We start from the raw sequence: 16,722 nt of genomic DNA on the forward strand, positions 1-16,722 counted from the left end.
TGGACCAGAAACCTGCTGTCAGAGGCCCAAGTTCGAGTTCCAGGTCTGCCACTTACTAGTTGTGCGACCTTGGGGAGCCACCAAACCATCTGGAAGCAGGGCAAGCGCCCACCTCACGGGGTTGCTATGGGTTAAGGGCATCTGGTAGGAAAGGTGCCGACTGGCTGCTGGGCCTGTTCCCTCCCCGGCCTGCAGTGCTGAGCCAGGATATCCCGCACATCTTTGCACTGACCCTGTTCGAGGACTATGTCTACTGGACCGACTGGGAGACCAAGTCCATCAACCGAGCCCACAAGACCACGGGCACCAACAAGACACTCCTCATCAGCACCCTGCACCGGCCCATGGACCTGCATGTGTTCCACGCCCTGCGCCAACCAGATGGTGAGTGGCTGAGGGGTGGGAGCAGATGAAGGAGGAGCCTGGCACCAGGGGCCCCTGTGGGAGGGATGGGGCCCAGCAGGGCTGGTTGCCTTCTGCCCCATCTCCAGCATCACCTGAGACTTGCTTGTCAGACACTGAAAAACTGGGGGGCTGGAGACAGGCCGTGGTCGGGCTCTTGGGAGCTGCAGCCCAGCCCGGGGCCAGTCAGCCCCGGAGTCTTGCAGTAGCAAGCCCCTGAGGGTGCAGACCGCCGAGGTGGGACCCCAAAGGCAGGGGAGGCAGCATACGAGGCTTCAGGGTTGGCCTGATCCCGGGACCTCTAGAAGGGACCTCTCCCTTCTCTGGCTTCACCCTCCTCCTAAGCGAGTAGGATTTGGAGCCGTTTGCCAGGATACAGTAGGCTGGGCAGCCTTCAGCAGACCAGAAAGCGTGGCACGAGGGAGAGTTGGCCACGCTCTGCCGGAGGCCCGAGGCTCCGGGAGCGTGGCCCATACGCTGGGCCCAGTCGGCTGTACTCTAGCCCCTTTCTCTCCGGCAGTGCCCAATCACCCCTGCAAGGTCAACAATGGTGGCTGCAGCAACCTGTGCCTCCTGTCCCCCGGAGGGGGCCACAAGTGTGCCTGTCCCACCAACTTCTACCTGGGCAGCGACGGGCGCACCTGTGTGTCCAACTGCACAGCAAGCCAGGTGAGGCTCCTCCCCATGACCCCCAATCACCAACGCCTTGCTCCCCAACCCCCCACACCAGTGCCCCCACTCCTCCTCGACCCCAGCACCTGCTCTAATGTCCTCACGCATCTGGTTTTTCCACGCTAACGCCCCCACATTTCTTGCCTACCTCTTGTCTCCCCACAGCAATACTTTTATACCTGTTACCTCACACAAACACCCCTACACCCTAACTCTGGCCCTCCCTCACCAATACCCTCCACCCTGACCCCCCCACAGATACCCCATCACCCAGCCCTCCTGCACACCTCACATCCCCTCCATCCATCCAGCTCAGGCCCCCCACCAAATGTCCTGACCCTCCCACTTCTTTGAAACATCCCAGCCCCTCAAACAAAAACCTCCCAAGTTCCCCAGATCCCCACCAACCCCTCTTGCCCCCACCTGCCCTCCAGTTTGTGTGCAAGAACGACAAGTGCATCCCCTTCTGGTGGAAGTGTGACACGGAGGATGATTGTGGGGACCACTCAGACGAGCCCCCGGACTGTCGTAAGTGCCCAGAGCAGGGGTGGCAAGGAGGTCCTTCGTGGGAACAAGCTGACTTCCGAGGCTCCCAGTGGCCATGCCCAGCCCCAGTCCTTCTGACTCTGAGGCTCCCTTCCTGGCAGCCGAGTTCAAGTGCCGCCCTGGACAGTTCCAGTGCTCAACCGGTATCTGCACCAACCCTGCCTTCATCTGTGATGGGGACAACGACTGCCAAGACAACAGTGACGAGGCCAACTGCGGTAAAGGGCTGCCCAGACACCGGCTGCCCTCCTCCCCACCCCCCCCCACCCCCCGCCTTTTCCCTCCCTGGGATTTGGAGGTTTCACACAGCACTCCAAGGGCGAGGGAGCTCAGCCCACAGCAGCCTCTTCTCTGGGCTGGACTCCAACTGCTCTGGGCCCTGAAGCTGCACTGCTCACTGCCGGGGAGGGGGTGGGGCGGAAGCGGGGGCGGGGCAGGCCCTCCCTGCACCTGAACCCTCCGCCCTCCATTAGTTACCCTCCCCTCCTCTCCCCCTCCCACAGATATCCATGTCTGCTTGCCCAGCCAATTCAAGTGCACCAACACCAACCGCTGTATACCCGGCATCTTCCGCTGCAACGGGCAAGACAACTGTGGGGACGGGGAGGACGAGAGGGACTGCCGTGAGTGCCCGAAGCTGTGGGCGGGGAGCGGGCTGGTGGGCAGACAGGCATGGAAACAGTCCACAGTGAGATCTACCCACCGCTTTGTCTAGGGGCCGCGCCGCTCTCCGGGAACGTTATTAGATGGGCAACGTAATTTGTATTGGGTGTGACTTGGCTTGCTCATAAAAACATCATGCTCGGCATAGAGATGTGCATACAAAAAGCACCAAAACTGGAGCTAAATGGTCCCTTTCTCTGAAGAAATTGCTGGTGGAACTGCAGCTAGAGCTTGGAAGAGGGAGAAGGTGGTGATCTCGAGCTGTGGTGCTGTGGTACTGGTGGAATAGGCAGGTCCTCACTCTCCCCCACTGCAGCTGAAGTGACCTGCGCTCCCAACCAGTTCCAGTGCTCCATCACCAAGCGCTGCATCCCCCGAGTCTGGGTCTGTGACCGGGACAATGACTGTGTGGACGGCAGCGATGAGCCCGCCAATTGCAGTGAGTGGCCTGGCACCCCTGGCACCCACCTCCCCTCCGCAGCGTCTGCTGCTCTGGAGCACAATCCCCCCAACACACCCCAGCAAGGAGCCTCCGCCTCACCACTGTCGCCCCCTGCAGCCCAGATGACCTGCGGAGTGGATGAGTTCCGCTGCAAGGACTCAGGCCGCTGCATCCCGGCACGCTGGAAGTGTGATGGAGAGGACGACTGTGGGGACGGCTCCGACGAGCCCAAGGAAGAGTGTGGTGAGCCTCCCCAGACCCGCTCTCGGGGGAGGGCATCCGGCCTGGGCAGAACTCGGGCCGTCCACGGCCCCACCTCCCACGCCCACCACCTCCCTTTGGATTCCCCATCCCCACCCACTGGCACCTCAGCAGCACACACCTGGGTAGAATCTTCCTGGCCCACCCCCCCACACCCAAGGCTCTGTTCGCCCGCCCCTGGGCAGCTCCTCCTGCTCGAGCCTCTCCCACCTCATAACCTCCTTGCGGACCCTGCATCTCAGCCAGAATGCAGCATGGCCTCCCCCTTGCTGCTCTCGCTCCCACTCCTGGCCATCCTGCCAGTGCTTGTCCGAAACCCTCATGCCTGCCCTCACTCCGTGCCTGATGGCCCCGACATTTGCCCCCCGATCTTGCCTCCACTAGATGAGCGTACCTGCGAGCCCTACCAGTTCCGCTGCAAGAACAACCGTTGCGTGCCAGGCCGCTGGCAGTGCGATTATGACAACGACTGTGGGGACAACTCGGATGAGGAGAGCTGCAGTATGTCCCCGCCCCCCCCACCCCACACTGCAGGCACCCTGCTGCAAGAGAGTTGGGGCACCTCCCCTCTCAGCACCCCTGCCCCCACCAGGTGGCATCGGGGCAGGTGGCCACCTCCCAGGGCTGGGGGTCAGGTGCCCCCTCCCTGCTCACCCCACCCCACCCCGCTCCATGTCGTGTATTTGAGTTTGTGCCATTTCACCTCATCTCATGTTTCTCTCCATTTTCACACTGTCCTCTCGGGGTTGCAGAGGTAGGTGTCTCCGATGTGCCCGTGCTCCCACCATACCCCCTGCCACTGCCCCAGAGCCCACCCATCCCTGTGCCTCAGCCCATCATCCTTTACTGGCCTCTCCCTAAACCCTGGTGCTTGTCTTAGTGGTGTCGTTCCTCTCCTGTTCCCCTCGACCCCCCGTACACAGTCCATCCTGAGGGCAGAGCCAGGGACCCGTGCCCTCTCTCATGTGTGTCCACCCCAAAGGGGTAAGTGTGAGCCTGCGCTGGACCCAGCTAATCCCATGAGGGCAGTCAGCTGGCTTGCTCAGGATTGGTTGAGCATCTTGATCATCACCTGTGGCTCTCAGGGACATGGGGATGGGTGGTCTTGCTTGGCCGAGGGCTGAGTCCCTGTGCCCACCCTCCTGGGGCCTGTCTCTCCCCTATCCTTCCTCCAGCCCCTCGGCCCTGCTCTGAGAGTGAGTTCTCGTGTGCCAATGGCCGCTGCATTGCTGGGCGCTGGAAATGCGATGGGGACCACGACTGTGCAGATGGGTCTGACGAGGTGGGAAGGGAGACCAGCCCAAGGGAAGGATGGCCTCGGAGGGATCAGGGCTGGGCTACCGGGGTGCCCTGCTCTGACCAGGATGCCCGCACGTGTCCCCACAGAAAGACTGCAGTCCCCGGTGTGACATGGACCAGTTCCAGTGCAAGAGTGGCCACTGCATCCCCCTGCGTTGGCGCTGTGACGCAGACGCTGACTGCATGGACGGCAGTGACGAGGAAGCCTGTGGCACCGGCGGTAAGCCTATCCCGCTACCCCTCCACCCCCCACCCCCGCCACCCGGTCACTCCTGCGTCCTATCCTATAGTCACTGCTCAGGAAAAAAGTCATTCTGAAGCACATACCGTGTACCAGGCACTATCCTAGGCATCGGGGAGAGAGCTCTGAGCCAGACCCAGGGCCTCTGGGGACATTTCTGTGTGGGGTGTGCCCTCCACAGCAGCACATAGTCAAGCGGCCTATTGGGCCCAAATCCAGCAGAAACCTCTTGGCTGTGTCCATCCAGGCTCCAAGCCACCGGTCCCACAGGGCAGTCCCCACTCACTCTCCTCTCCCTTTCCCGGGGCCAGGAAGCAGTGCCTGTCTCTGGCCGGACTGCCTGGGCTCAGTGGCCCAAGGCCTCATTGCGAAGCTTGGGTAAGAGAAGTCTGGGGCTTGGAGCAGAGATTCCACAACCCCATCCAGATAGCCAAGGACAGACACTCTGGCTCTGCCCTGGTTGGTCAGGGAAGCCTAAGTCTCCTGACTCCCAGCCCAGTGTTCCTCCTTTGTGCCTGCAGTTAAACTAGAGTAGGCCCAGATGCCCTGCCACAACCACCAAAGAGGGCCCTCCATACCTTTCTGTACAAGCTTCCCCTGAAAGGCTTCTTCTCCCCGAAATAACCAGAGGAGGCAGTTCTGCTCAGCTGCCTGGCTGGTATAAAATTAGGAGGCCTGGGTTCATTCCAACCCCGCCACTACTTGCCCCGTTATTCCTCTGGGCCTACACCTGTGGAGGGAAGGATGGGGGCAAGACCCCGCCCCTTACAGTCAACCTGGGGCTCAGAGCTCATTCTTGGCTCTTTGTTGGCCGTGGTGCCCAGTGCGGACCTGCCCCCTGGACGAGTTCCAGTGCAACAATACCCTGTGCAAGCCGCTGGCGTGGAAGTGCGACGGCGAGGACGACTGCGGGGACAACTCCGACGAAAACCCGGAGGAGTGCGGTGAGCTGGAGGAGCCGGGCTGGGACAGGGCGGGGCTTTCTTGCTCTCCCGGGGCTCCAGGCCCGCCCCTCTGGCTGATTTCTTGCTCCATCCGCTCCCACCGCTGCAGCCCGGTTCGTGTGCCCTCCTAACCGGCCCTTCCGTTGCAAGAACGACCGCGTCTGCCTGTGGATCGGGCGCCAGTGCGACGGCACTGACAACTGTGGGGATGGGACTGACGAGGAGGACTGTGGTGAGCAGGGAGCTGGTGGAGGGAGCCTGGCGCCGGCGGGCTGGGGAGGAGGGGCACGCCATATTTTGGGTGCTGCACAGGAGGTGGAGGGGAGTGGGCCAAGTGCGGACTTCATCCGCGGGGGGTGCAGATCCGTTGCCGGGAGCCCAAGGGCCCTTCCTTGTAAGAGAGAAGCCCCTGGAGAAAGCCCGGGAGGCTTTCTGGCGCCTAGGTCTTGAGATGGAGACTGGGACTCTGAATGTTTAGCCCGCATCCCCCGAAGCTTGACAGAGAGCCGCAGGGCGTCCCTGTGGACCTGGAGGCTGTGGGGTGGCCAATAGCCAGATCTGAAGCCCCCGCCTTCTTCAGAGCCCCCCACGGCCCAGACCCCCCACTGCAAAGACAAGAAGGAGTTTCTGTGCCGGAACCAGCGCTGCCTGTCCTCCTCGCTGCGCTGCAACATGCTGGATGACTGCGGGGACGGCTCCGATGAGGAGGACTGCAGCATCGGTAAGCCCCGCGCCGGCAGGGGTGGGCGGGGGCCCACCCTGGGGCGGTTGGGCAGAGAACCGCCGCCTGGGCACAGGGTGGCTCAGGGCAGGGGACCCGCTCTGTCCTCCGCAGACCCCAAGCTGACCAGCTGCGCCACCAACGCCAGCATCTGCGGGGATGAGGCCCGCTGCGTGCGCACGGAGAAAGCCGCCTACTGTGCCTGTCGCTCTGGCTTCCACACCGTGCCGGGCCAGCCTGGATGCCAGGGTAGGAAGGCGGGACTCGGAGGGGGCGGGCAGATACCCAGACTCTTCATGACCCCCCTCCCCCGTGTAACCCCCAGACATCAACGAGTGCCTGCGCTTCGGCACCTGCTCCCAGCTCTGCAACAACACCAAGGGTGGCCATCTCTGCAGCTGCGCCCGCAACTTCATGAAGACGCACAACACCTGCAAGGCGGAAGGTACCGCCGCAGCCCGCAGACTGCAGGAGTGGGTGGGGCTACAGACACCTTGGTACAAACCCGGCTGACATGTAGAAGGGATGCTTCCCTTCCCGCTCTAAGCAAGGAACCCCAGAGCCACAGGCCGGCCGTGGCACAGAGGGTGCTAGTTTGGGGGTTGGCTCATCGGAGGAAGCCTGCAGTGTGGGCAGTACACCTAAATCCCATACGTGCTTGCTTCCTCACCCACCGCTCACCCACAGAGCGCACAGGTATGCATCAGCAGGCAATCACCTGTACCGCGTTTGCTTTTCATTTTCAGCTGTCAGATAGTTAGTGTGCACAGGGGATGGTTTGATACACATATACCTTATGAAAGGGTTCCTTTCATTGAGTTAACACAAACCATCATCTCATATTTACTTTCTTGGGGGGCACTGAGAACAAGTAAGCTCTACTCTTCCATATCCTTTGGTGCTTACCTGCACCTGCCTGAGTACAGACACCCCCAGTCGGCCACACACACACCCACGCACCCACGAGGGCACGTGTACACACACAATCCCACCGCATGTGCCCACAAGCAGGTATCAGACAGCATGTGGCAGAGTGTAGGGATGCCAGCCCCAAGACCGTGGAGCAGCAGAAGTTTCTGGGGCTGGAGAGGCCCAGAGGGTTTTCTGGAGTGCCAGGTCACACCAGATTAGCTCAGGGAAGGAGAGGAGGGAGCCCATCCCAGCTTCAGGCCCAGCACCCCCCAGCCTGGCCTCCCATCTCTACCATTTACTGCACCCAACACCTGGCCTCTCACCCGTCCAGGCTCCGAGTATCAGGTCCTCTACATCGCCGATGACAATGAGATCCGCAGCCTGTTCCCCAGTCACCCCCATTCGGCTTACGAGCAGGCCTTCCAGGGTGACGAGAGTGTCCGCATCGATGCCATGGATGTCCATGTCAAGGCCGGCCGTGTCTATTGGACAAACTGGCACACAGGGACCATCTCCTATCGCAGCCTGCCACCTGCTGCCCCCCCCACCACATCCAACCGCCACCGGCGACAGATTGACCGGGGTGTCACCCACCTCAATGTGAGTAGCCCCCCCCCAACTCCGGGGATGGGACCCACACAGATTGGATGGAAAGATGGCAAAGAGCAGATGGTTCAGAGCAGAGTTTGAAAAGGCCAGTGGAAGGGGGTAGAGGGTGAGGCTGGCAGGCAGGGCAGTCAAGGTCGTTGTGGGCATGACAGGTGGGCAAAGCGATGCCAGCAGTGGTAGCTGGCTCTGCCACATGGCAGCCCAAGGTGGCAGGGTACAGTGAGCACACTGGCCTTGAGCCTCAGAACCAAATTCAGCTCCTGATTGTCACGGCCACCCACTCTGTGGGGCATGGGCACCCATTTGACCTCTTAGGACCTCGCTTCTTTCCTCAATAGAGCAAGGTAATAATGCCTAATTCAGCAAAACATGGGAAAGCTCTTATGACTCATAAGGTAAGTGTCAGGGAATTTCTTCAAAATCAGAGAACTGGCTCTCTTCCTAGGCTGACTTTTTAGCAGGGACAAGCTGGCAGGTGGCGGTGGGGATAATGGGCAGGAAGACAAAGGGTGGTGGCCCCTGAAATTGTCACCCCTGCATTCAGATTTCAGGGCTCAAGATGCCAAGGGGTATTGCCATCGACTGGGTGGCTGGGAACGTGTACTGGACAGACTCGGGCCGAGATGTGATTGAGGTGGCACAAATGAAGGGCGAGAACCGCAAGACACTCATCTCGGGCATGATCGACGAGCCCCATGCCATCGTGGTGGACCCGCTGAGGGGGTGTGCAGGGGTCCTCCCGGGGGGAAGGCATCCGAGCCGGTGCTAGGAAGCTTCTGGGAGGGGGGCGGGTACCTAGCATCCCCAAGCCTGTCCTTCCCCTTCCAGATCATCCTGAGATCAGTCTTCCTCCAACCCTAGCGTCTTCAGGCCCGTACCCAGCTCTGGCCCTCCCCATGGGCTGCCTTTGCCAGAACTCCCAGCTGGCCTGCTGGGTAGGGGCCTGACCTCCACGTGGCTGGCTGTCATGTGCAGCCAACTTCCAGTTCCTCCTTTGCTCCAGGGGGCAGTTCTGCCCACTTTGATGACTCTGGATCAGCACAGTGTGACTTTAGAGTAAAAGATCTTTAACTTGAGCAGGGAGCTGACTCCCCTGGTTTTCTCCGGAGGAGGGAAACAGGACACCCTCCTTCCACTACCCAGCAGTCCCTGTGCCCAGGCCATGACCTGGTGGCACACGTTGCTCAGCCTCCTCTGGGAGCCCCAGGTCCTACCCACACTGACTTTTTCTTCTTCCCCAGCACCATGTACTGGTCAGACTGGGGGAATCACCCCAAAATTGAAACAGCAGCAATGGATGGGACCCTTCGGGAGACACTGGTACAGGACAACATCCAATGGCCCACAGGTCCGTGGCAGCAGGGGGCAGGGGATGTGGGAGGGGTGGACTTGCTGAGCCTGAGGTCACATAAAAGCTGAGGGGGGAAGGGGCTTGGTCTGGGATGGACAGCGAGTCATGGAAGCTTTTCCCAGACGTGACTAGGAGTGGTCATGGGGACAGGACGGAGCTGTCCCAAGCATGGAGACAGGTCTGCTTTTCTTGAGTCTAGGGTGGGCGAGGCTGGGCCTTCACAATGCTCTCTGCCTTTCCCTAGGCTTGGCTGTGGACTATCACAATGAACGACTGTACTGGGCAGACGCCAAGCTCTCAGTCATCGGCAGCATCCGGCTCAATGGCACGGACCCCATCGTGGCTGCTGACAGCAAACGAGGTCAGCCTCTGAGAGCAGCCTCAGCCAGCCCTGCCCTCGGGCCTCTTATCTTCCTCACCGAGTCCAAGGCCTTGCCCAGCATCTGCCACCTCCTCATCCTGGTGCCCAGCAGTCCTGCAGTGCCTTCCCGGCCTCACCTCCCTCCTCCCCGGCACTGGACTCCCTCTGTACCAGCCCTGCATCCTCTGGCCCACTTGTCCATTCATTCATTACACCGAGTTTTGAGCTGTATGGAGGCAACAGAGGTGGCAGGAGGAGCTTAGTAAATGTAGGGAGAGAGAGCAGAAGTCGGTCCTGATCCCAGAAGTCAAGGGCTAATGGACCTTTTGCCAGTAGTGGCTACAGGAGGAGGAACAGGTTGGGGGTAGTTTTGTTTGGGACATGTTGAGTTTGGGATGCCTGGGAGCCATGGGAGCCAGTGTCCTTGGGAGTGACCAGGGCCTGAGTCCCCTCTGAGTTTACCTTCTCCCCCAGGCCTAAGTCACCCCTTCAGCATTGATGTCTTTGAGGATTACATCTATGGCGTTACCTACATTAATAATCGTGTCTTCAAGATCCATAAGTTTGGACACAGCCCCTTGATCAACCTGACAGGGGGCCTGAGCCACGCCTCTGATGTGGTCCTGTACCACCAACACAAGCAGCCTGAAGGTAGGCAAAGAGGGCAGGTCTGGAGGCAGAGTCTCCAGGCTGTCACCTCAGGTCTCAGTGGGTGCGGGAAGATCCTGGGTCCCCGAGGCTCAGCATCCTTCCACCCCTGCCCACACCCACAGTGACCAACCCCTGTGACCGCAAGAAGTGTGAATGGCTCTGCCTGCTGAGCCCCAGTGGGCCTGTCTGCACCTGTCCCAATGGGAAGCGGCTGGACAATGGCACCTGTGTGGCTGTGCCCTCGCCAACACCCCCACCAGATGGTATGCTCATGCCCCTACTCCATGTCCCCAGCCCCCCTCTCCCGCCCCAGACTCTCTGCCCCATGAGCCCTGAGCTCCCCTCTTTCCCTGGCTCTGTGCCCTGATGGTCCTTCCCGCAGCTCCTCGACCCGGAACCTGTAACCTGCAGTGCTTCAATGGCGGCAGCTGCTTCCTCAACGCGCGGAGGCAGCCGAAGTGCCGCTGCCAGCCCCGGTACACGGGCGACAAGTGCGAGCTGGACCAGTGCTGGGAGTACTGCCGCAATGGGGGCACATGCGCCGCCTCCCCCTCCGGTACAGCCTTCAGTTCTCCAGAGGCCACGCCTGCTCCCAGCTCCTTGGCGCCCCACCCCGGGCAAATCCCCAGCTCCCCGATACCTGGCTCCCCTCCTCCCTGGCTTCACCTCTGCCCCCCACTCTGTCAACCCCTGCCTCCTGCTCACGGCCCCAACCCACGGCCTCAGTGTCCCTCCCTCCGCTGCCCCCTTCCATGCCTCCCGCCTCCCACCCATGGCCCCAGCATCCCTTATCCCTCCCTCTGCCGAGGCCCTCCAACTGGGTCCTCCGGGCCCTGCTCCCCATGCAGCAGGGCTGGGGCCTCAGTGGGTCTCAGCCCCACTCACATTTCCTCTCCCGCCAGGCATGCCCACGTGCCGGTGCCCCACGGGATTCACGGGCCCCAAATGCACCCAGCAGGTGTGTGCGGGCTACTGTGCCAACAACAGCACCTGCACTGTCAACCAGGGCAACCAGCCCCAGTGCCGATGTCTACCCGGCTTCCTGGGGGATCGCTGCCAATACCGTGAGTGAGCCATTCGTGGGCCCCGGGGTGGGGTGAGGGGGTACACTGGAGCAGCTAGAGCCCAGGCTGACAGTCCCAGGGGTCTGCCTTAGGGAGGGAGGCCATTGGCAGCTCAAGCATGTTCAGGGGGCTCACCCAGAGAGGTGTGCACACTTCCCACAAGGTGATGAGCCCTCTGGCATCAGGATCATTCAAATGAAAGCAGTGCCCTGTCAGGCTGTTTGGGGACATACATTTGCTCTGAGTCCGTGATGGTGGGGGCTCGGGAGGAGGTGGGAGTCACCTAAGAGACCCAGGGGTCCTCTCAGGTGTCCAGCCACCTCCCCCCACAGCCTGTGGAGGAGCCTCCTGAGGGTGGGGCTTGAGGCAGCTCCTTTCCCGCCCCCCAACCCCAGGGCAGTGCTCCGGCTACTGTGAGAACTTCGGCACATGCCAGATGGCCGCTGATGGCTCCCGGCAGTGCCGCTGCACTGCCTACTTTGAGGGCCCTAGGTGTGAGGTAAACAAGTGCAGCCGCTGCCTGGAGGGAGCCTGCGTGGTCAACAAGCAGACTGGGGACGTCACCTGCAAGTGAGTGGGGCCTGCCCCACAGCTCCGCCCCCGCCCCGCCCCTTCCTCAGCGCCTCAGCCACCCCACCCCCACCCCAGCCCCCCACCAAGCCCACCCAGCCTGTCACTCCTTCCTGCAGCTGCTCTGATGGCCGCGTGGCCCCCAGCTGTCTGACCTGCGTCGGCCACTGCAGCAACGGTGGTTCCTGCACCATGAACAGCAAAATGATGCCTGAGTGCCAGTGAGTGGGACCTGAGCCTTCCTGAGACCCAGCTCATCCCCTCCCCTCCCCACAGCTGTGCAAGGACACTGGGACCCTGTGGCCCCTCCCAGTTCCCTGGTAGCCGTGGCTGTGGAGGTCCCGCCTGCTCAGGTCTGCCCCTTCTGTCTACAGGTGCCCGCCCCACATGGCAGGACCCCGGTGTGAGGAGCAGGTGGTCAGCCAACAGCAGCCTGGACGTAGGTGGCTGGGAATGGGAAGACAGAGCTTCAGGGCTCTGGAGCAGGGAGATTTTGGTCTCTCATTTTCCCTGAACCTCTCTGACTCCATTTCCCGCCTTCTCCCTTCCAGATATGGCCTCTATCCTCATCCCTCTGCTGTTGCTGCTTCTGATGCTTCTGGTAGCTGGAGTGGTATTCTGGTATAAGCGGCGAGTCCGAGGGTGAGTTAAGGAGAATTCTGGAAAATTCTGTTAGTTTACCATCCTAGCCTTGCCCTCCTAGAATCCCTGCACCCTAAAATCCTGCTTCCCCCAGGGCTAAGGGCTTCCAGCACCAGCGGATGACCAACGGGGCCATGAATGTGGAGATTGGGAACCCCACCTATAAGATGTATGAAGGCGGGGAGCCTGATGATGTAGGGGGCTTACTGGATGCTGACTTTGCACTGGACCCTGACAAGGTGGGCCGGGAGGACAGGGGAGGAGGCTGTGTGAGGGTGGGGTGATGAAGGGCCCCGGGTTGGATGATGGAATGGAGGTGGGGGCTGGGCAACCGGGCCAACGACCCCATCCTGAGCCCCACTTGAACTGTCACCTTGCAGCCCACCAACTTCACCAACCCCGTGTACGCCACGCTCTACATGGGTGGCCATGGCAGCCGCCACTCCCTGGCCAGCACGGACGAGAAGCGAGAACTCCTGGGCCGGGGCCCCGAGGACGAGATAGGGGACCCCTTGGCATAGGGCCCTGACCACTGGACTCACCCCAGAGAGCCTCCTGCCCCCTGCCAGAGAAGTCCTTTGATGAGCCCCCTCCTGCCCAGCTAGCCCTTTCCCGGCCCTGCCGGGGTGTATAAATGTAAAAATGAAGGAATTACTTTTTATATGTGAGTGAGCAAGTGAGCAAGCGAGCACAGTATTATCTCTTTCCGTTCTCCTCCTTCCTGCCTGCTCCTCAGCAACCCCCTCATGCTGCCTTCAGGGAGGGGGGCAGGGAGGGCTCTGGGAGCTCCTGCGGCTCACAGGTACCTGCCTCCCACCTTCCACCAAAATGCACCCCCACTGGGAGAGCTGGTGGTGCTGCCTTTCCCCTCCCTGTACGAGACACTTTGTCAAGGCTCTCCCCCTTCTCTTCCCACCCCACTCTCATCCCTCCCAGCTCCCCAGGGCTTATTCTGGGGAGGGAAGAGTGCTTTGCTGCCCCTGTCTGAAAGACTTGGCTCTGGCTGAGGCAGCAAGGAAAGGATGGAATCTTTTAGTTCTTCCTGGGGGAGGCCGTTCCATGCGCCAGCCCCCACTCTGGGGCACCTCTGAGATGGCCATGCTCAATAACTCCCCCAGACAGGCCCTCCCCCTCTCCAGTGCCCCCACCATGGCTCCCAGGGCTGGAGACTTTCTTTGGTAACCGGTCCCCCGGCCTCCCCCGCCCTCCCCTGGGGATGAGGAGAAGGTGGGGCACAACCAGAAAGGGCAAGCGGGCAGCCCCGCTTTGGGGACATGAACGTTTTAATAATTTTTGCTGAATTCCTTTACAACTAAATAACACAGATATTGTTATAAATAAAATTGTAAAAAAAAGAAAAAATGCCACTTGTGTCTACCTGTGAGTGTGAGACTCTGGGAGCTGGGCTGTGCTTGCCTGCCTCAGCCACCAGAGGGAGGCCTGCCCTGAGCTAGAGGTGGGCTGGGGAGTCTGGTCTTCAGTGCCCTTCTTCCTGAGCTCTCTCCCTCTCCATCTGGCTGCTGGGGGTGGGGGGGAGGGTGGCAATGGACTTCACGAGGAAGACCAGCTTCTCCTGGCTGTGTGACCTTGAGCCAGTGATTTCACCTTTGTGGATCGCATATCCTCTCTGGCTCTAGGACAGTAACTCCAAAATCTGTTTCTCTCCATTGTCACTTGTGGGACATCACCACCAGCCCTCCCCAAGAAACGATCTCCCACAGTGAGAAATCCCACCATAAGAACTGAACACAGTGGGGTTGTGAAACGATTTCTAATCAGTCCTTCAGGGTGTTCCATACAGCTCTCTCCGCCCGAGTTTGCTCTTGAAGCGCTAACATCCTCCTGGAGACTAATTAATCAGATGCCAAGTTAGAACTCTAGATTCAGGAGAAGGAGGGAGGGGGGCACCCTAGACTGAAGGAGAGCTAGGAAGACCAGTTTGCCAGGCCCCACTGGCCACCAACAGATCCAGCTAACCAATCATTTTAGCCATCCCAGGGGTTAAAGGTAAGGACTGCCACAATCAAAGGGGTCCCAGGTCTGCCTCGACCCTCACCTAGAGAGGGGAACCTCTTGCAGAAAGTCACACAGCTTTACACTGTCCAAGACTGAGAGAGAGTTAGAGCACTACGCTTAAAAGCAAATTTGAGCTCAGGGAGGGCATCTGCAAACAGCCGAAGAACCCTTACCCCTCTCCCAAAGGAGGCCACTGCTATGCTTTCTGCCTCCCTCCCTGCCTCAACTTCCTCAGCTTATTCCTTTCTTGAGGAACCTCTGAGTCTAGGCACCTCTAGAAACAAGAACCCCCCCCTTCCCTCTTAGCCCAGAGATTCCAACTCGGCCTCAACCTCCAAGTCAGTTCTCAGATCGTGCTCTGTCTGGGGCACCCCCGGAGCCCCAGGGCAGAGCCACCCTGCTGGGGAAGAGGCATCCTCCACTGCTTCTTGGGAAGGTTTGTGGCCTCATCTGTCCACCAGGTGGCGCACGCACTCCTGCAGCGCCGCTCACCCTTAAGCCCAGCACAGCCCCCTCCGCGATGCTAATTATGCACCTGCAGGCGGACCCCAGCCTAGCCTCTCACTTCCTTCCCTCGGGCTATTCTGCCACACCCCCTCCACCCTCCGCCAGCCAGCTCCCTCCCTCCCCCAGCGCCAGCCTGCTCCCGACCACTACCAGCCCCACCCCCTCGCTCCCTCCCTCTGCCAGCCGTGCATCTGGCGCCCCCGGGGAGCCACTGATTCTCTGCCTGTCGCCTCAAGATCCCGGGCAGAGCGAGAGGGGCCCCCAGCTGCGGCTTGGAACACACACCCCTCCTGTCAGCTTCCTCCCTCTGCCCATCAGGACCTGCCAGGAAAGGGTCTACCAGGAGGCAGTCCTCGAACTCCTGACCTGGAGAGGACAATGGGCCTGAGACAGAGATGGAGAACAGACAGGGGCTGAGGCTGATACAGACAGAATAAGAGACAGAGATATCAGATGGAGAGATGCAAGGGCAGAGGCAAAGACCCAAAAACAGGAATGGTGTGTGTGTGTGTAGCTGGAGACAGAAGGAGGTGACCTAAGACTAGCAAAAGGTGAAGAGATGACGTGGGTCAGGACTCCAGAAGATCAAGATCCGAGTGACAAGCTGGGTGTCCTAGGCCCAGGAGTATCCGCTGGCCCCGTCCACTCCCTCACAGCAGCCCCTGCGCTTGGCACCTGGGCTCGGGATTCTGGTTGGAGCTTGGGGCTTCAGGCCTGGCCATTCCTGCCCCTTCCGGCGTCTCTCCTCTCGGCCCCATCTGCACCCAGGCCCCCGCCTCCTGGCTTCTCTCTCTGGGTGTCTCCGTGTCTGCCTCATTTTCTCAGCATCGCTGATCTTTCCCGCTGTCTGTCACATCTTTGTATCTGAGTCTCTCTTTGTATGTGGCCGGGCTTGCCTTTTGGACTGCCAGGGCCAGCGTATACCTGAGTGCGTGTCCGTCTCTGTCTGTGGGGGGGTTGCCTCTCTGCCAAGGCGAAGAAGGGGGTTGAGGTCCAAGTACCTGGCTGGGTGTGCTCGAGTGTGCGTCTTTGTCGTGAGTGTGCATCTGTGTGTGTGTGTGTGTGTGCGTGCGCGCACCTGCGCTCCTGTGTGTGTGTGTGTGAATTGAGTGTGTCCATCTGTGTGTGTCAGTGTGCCTCTCTAGGTGTGCACCTGCCTGTGTGTTTGTGCTGGGCTCTGCATGACCATGTCTCACTCCGCCTGTGTGCTCACCTCTGTGGTGTGACCTGTCCCTGTGAATGCATCTGCGTGCATGCCTGGGAGGGGGGGTGTTGGTGTCTCACGATATGCGTCTGTCTCTCTATCTCTTTGCTTGTCCCCATCTCTCACTGTCTAGGTGTCGGTCGTACCACAACCTCAGCCACAGCCTCAGTGCATAGCAACAGCTGACAGCTGAAGACTCCCTGGGCAGGGAAGAGAGCGAGACTAGGGGGAGGAGGGAGCCAAGCTGGTGAAGAAACAGCCAAGAGGATAGGGACAGAGACAAGGCTGGGGCTGGGGACAGAGACAAGGGCAGAGACGGAAAAGGAAAGGGACAAGGACCGAGAGGAGCTGATGGTGAAAGATGGGACAGTGGAAGGGAAGGGATAGAGACTGAACCAAGAGGCTGGGCAGGCGGCGCTGAGGGGACTTCCTGCCCCACCCCACCCCCCCGCAGGGACTCTCTGGGATGCGTGGGGGTCAGAGGTGGGAGGCGAGGGGCAAAAGTGAACGGCCGGTCCAGCAGAGGGGTCCGGAGCCTTCGGAGGTGCCTTGGGGGCGGAGGTGGGGGCAGCGGGCGCCGTTTGTCAGCCCTATTGACAGACGTGATGGGGTTTCCGTCCGTGATCAATGATTCTCATCTCCGG

The 16,722-nt window shown here is 60.5% G+C and overlaps 1 protein-coding gene across 1 annotated transcript in view; it reads left to right on the top strand.

Moving 5' to 3' along the window:
* LRP1 (LDL receptor related protein 1) overlaps window positions 1-13,031 on the top strand; it is a 78,801-nt gene extending 65,770 nt beyond the window's left edge. Inside the window, exons 61-89 of the mRNA XM_032348723.1 lie at window positions 196-384; window positions 923-1,071; window positions 1,509-1,602; window positions 1,722-1,838; window positions 2,124-2,243; window positions 2,600-2,722; window positions 2,843-2,968; window positions 3,371-3,487; window positions 4,162-4,268; window positions 4,373-4,505; window positions 5,351-5,470; window positions 5,580-5,702; window positions 6,051-6,191; window positions 6,306-6,440; window positions 6,517-6,636; window positions 7,435-7,703; window positions 8,257-8,435; window positions 8,954-9,060; window positions 9,308-9,424; window positions 9,899-10,075; window positions 10,198-10,338; window positions 10,458-10,631; window positions 10,978-11,139; window positions 11,535-11,709; window positions 11,829-11,930; window positions 12,084-12,148; window positions 12,261-12,351; window positions 12,446-12,590; window positions 12,732-13,031. Coding sequence (XP_032204614.1) covers window positions 196-384; window positions 923-1,071; window positions 1,509-1,602; window positions 1,722-1,838; window positions 2,124-2,243; window positions 2,600-2,722; window positions 2,843-2,968; window positions 3,371-3,487; window positions 4,162-4,268; window positions 4,373-4,505; window positions 5,351-5,470; window positions 5,580-5,702; window positions 6,051-6,191; window positions 6,306-6,440; window positions 6,517-6,636; window positions 7,435-7,703; window positions 8,257-8,435; window positions 8,954-9,060; window positions 9,308-9,424; window positions 9,899-10,075; window positions 10,198-10,338; window positions 10,458-10,631; window positions 10,978-11,139; window positions 11,535-11,709; window positions 11,829-11,930; window positions 12,084-12,148; window positions 12,261-12,351; window positions 12,446-12,590; window positions 12,732-12,872 — 3,959 coding nt within the window. The 3' untranslated portion in view covers window positions 12,873-13,031. The remainder of the gene's footprint in view (window positions 1-195; window positions 385-922; window positions 1,072-1,508; window positions 1,603-1,721; window positions 1,839-2,123; window positions 2,244-2,599; window positions 2,723-2,842; window positions 2,969-3,370; window positions 3,488-4,161; window positions 4,269-4,372; window positions 4,506-5,350; window positions 5,471-5,579; window positions 5,703-6,050; window positions 6,192-6,305; window positions 6,441-6,516; window positions 6,637-7,434; window positions 7,704-8,256; window positions 8,436-8,953; window positions 9,061-9,307; window positions 9,425-9,898; window positions 10,076-10,197; window positions 10,339-10,457; window positions 10,632-10,977; window positions 11,140-11,534; window positions 11,710-11,828; window positions 11,931-12,083; window positions 12,149-12,260; window positions 12,352-12,445; window positions 12,591-12,731) is intronic.
* The last annotated feature ends 3,691 nt before the right edge of the window (window positions 13,032-16,722 follow it).

This window comes from Mustela erminea, chromosome 6 (genome assembly GCF_009829155.1).
Source record: "Mustela erminea isolate mMusErm1 chromosome 6, mMusErm1.Pri, whole genome shotgun sequence".
NCBI lineage: Eukaryota > Metazoa > Chordata > Mammalia > Carnivora > Mustelidae > Mustela > Mustela erminea.